This window comes from Aulonocara stuartgranti, assembly GCF_965226115.1.
Source record: "Aulonocara stuartgranti genome assembly, chromosome: 6".
NCBI lineage: Eukaryota > Metazoa > Chordata > Actinopteri > Cichliformes > Cichlidae > Aulonocara > Aulonocara stuartgranti.
In genome coordinates, this window is record NC_138944.1 from 15,598,307 (window position 1) to 15,600,644 (window position 2,338).

The following is a 2,338-nucleotide window of genomic DNA, read 5'->3' on the forward strand; positions in this document are numbered from 1 at the left end:
CAGACAATATTTTCCATGCTATGCTTATCATGTATCCACTCTCATATAGCGCCTCCTTTCTCTGCCTGAAGTGGCCCTTTACACTGATTTACATACTCTGAAATCATTGGTTGTCAAGATGTTGTACTTCAACAGGCTGCCTTGAGCTGATTGGCTGCAATCGCAGGGGTGGGCCACTGAGCTCTCTCACCAAAACAGGCATAAAAGGCAGTGTGTGTAGGTTTAGGGCACAGTGAAGCACCCAATAAGCAGCTTCGACAGGGAGCTTAAAAACTATCAGGAGAAAAAACAAAAAGGAAAGAAGCTCAGGAACAAGAATTCTCAAACTGCACATGGAGAGATTTCCTTGAGAAAATATTTAGGTTAAAGATTACTGACAGGTTTAATATTTGCAAGTGCATTAAATAAGACACTTTTTGGGACATTTTCTTTTCTCAATTGGGCCAAGAAAGAAAAATAAGACATGTCTCTGGAGGTGAAGGAGAAGACACACGTGCGCCTAGTGTTTCTGGGAGCAGCAGGCGTGGGGAAGACGGCCCTTATCAGACGCTTTCTCCAAGACACCTTTGAACCCAAACATCGGCGTACTGTGGAGGAGCTGCACAGTAAAGAATATGACATTGGCGGGGTCAAGGTCACTGTGGAAATCCTGGACACCAGCGGTAGCTACTCCTTCCCCGCCATGCGCAAGCTCTCAATCCAAAGCAGTGATGCCTTCGCACTGGTGTACGCTGTGGATGACCCAGAATCACTGGAGGCTGTCAAGAGCCTCCGAGATGAGATTCTTGAGATCAAAGAGGACAAGTACACACCAATCGTGGTGGTGGGAAACAAGGTGGACAGAGAAGAGGAGCGTCAAGTGTCCAACGAGGATGTGCTATCAACTGTAGAGATGGACTGGAACAACAGTTATGTGGAAACTTCAGCAAAGGAAAATTCCAATGTCGTTGAAGTGTTCAAGGAGCTCCTGCAACAGGCAAACCTTCCTAGCCGCCTCAGCCCCGCACTACGTCGACGCAGGGAGACCATTCCAAAAGACACCGATTTTCGGCCACCCATGAACAAGACCAACAGCTGTATTTTGTCATAGTGAGTGTCACAGGAGGGGAGATGGTGTTTTGATTCACAAAAAGCCAGGGTGGATGAGAATATGGAAGGTATGTTGTGAAACTCAGTGGTGCTGGACAGAGAGAACGAGAGAGAAACCTGGACATCATAAGAGCTGCCTGGCTGGGATTATGGACACACACAAACACACACAAAAAACACTTCAGGAAGAAGAAAATAAGTACAGACCGAACCTAAACAGACTGCTACCTTATGAATATCTGTGAACCTAAAATTAAATGGAGAGAATGAATTAGATGTGCACTTGATGTAACGCTGTTGTTGCTTATTTGGTGACATGCTGCTGGTGTTCAGATCACTGTAAAGCTATTGCATTTCCTCATGTTAAGCTATCTGGACTGTTGCTATCCTTTGTTTACTAAGGGGAAGTATGTGTATATATGTATCAGGTGTGGTCACTGCAAAAGTTGTATATCTCATATAATTTTTTTTTTAACTTAGTGATTCACCTGTAGCACATGATACTGTTTGAATTTTTTTTTAACTGGGATTTTCTACTAAGCATAACATTACCCTTGCATTAAAAAAAACTGTGGTCAAATGGAAATATAAATGCACTTTTCATTTTGATGTGGCCATTCAAAATGCTTGTTTTTATAAATTTCATTTTTTTATCATCACATGTATTCATATATTTTTTAGCTGTTTATTTAACAAATGTATGTGGAATAGTGTCTTTAATGTGTAATAAAAGCGAAAAGCAACACTTGTGAAAATGTTTCCGTTTCTGTAAATAAACATACCTAGGTACATAATTAAAGACATGAAAAATAGATAAGCATTGATATGTATGTGAAGAAGTACAATGTCAATTTTATTCCACCCATGCAATTCAGAGGGGCTGGACCCTTTACCACCTTTCATAGGGCGAATGATAGGCATACACCCTGCACAAATCACCAGCCTGTCACAAGGCTAACACAGAGCGACAGACAACCATTCACAGCTACAGCCAATTTCAAAATGCTCATGCATATCTTAAACTGAAATGCCCCAGCAGGCCAGTGGATTTAAACTCAGGGCTTTCCTTCTATGATGCAACAGTGTTAACCACAGCACCGGAATTATTATTTACATTAAAGGATGTCAGGAGGTTACAAATGAATAAGGTAGTAATAAGGTCACAAAATAAGCAAAAAGACAATAGAAACCGTGCTGATAAAAAGTAGTGTATACATAAAGTTGGAAGCCAAAAAGAAGACTTTTTACA

General features: G+C 41.3%; 1 protein-coding gene across 1 annotated transcript; it reads left to right on the forward strand.

Annotated features, from left to right (window-relative positions):
* The first annotated feature begins 232 nt into the window (after nucleotides 1–232).
* On the forward strand, nucleotides 233–1,834 carry LOC309709276 (GTP-binding protein Rhes-like). The gene has a single exon (XM_082537832.1). It carries the CDS (start codon nucleotides 464–466, stop codon nucleotides 1,088–1,090), a length of 627 nt encoding a protein of 208 aa, XP_082393958.1. The 5' UTR covers nucleotides 233–463; the 3' UTR covers nucleotides 1,091–1,834.
* Nucleotides 1,835–2,338: the final 504 nt, after the last annotated feature.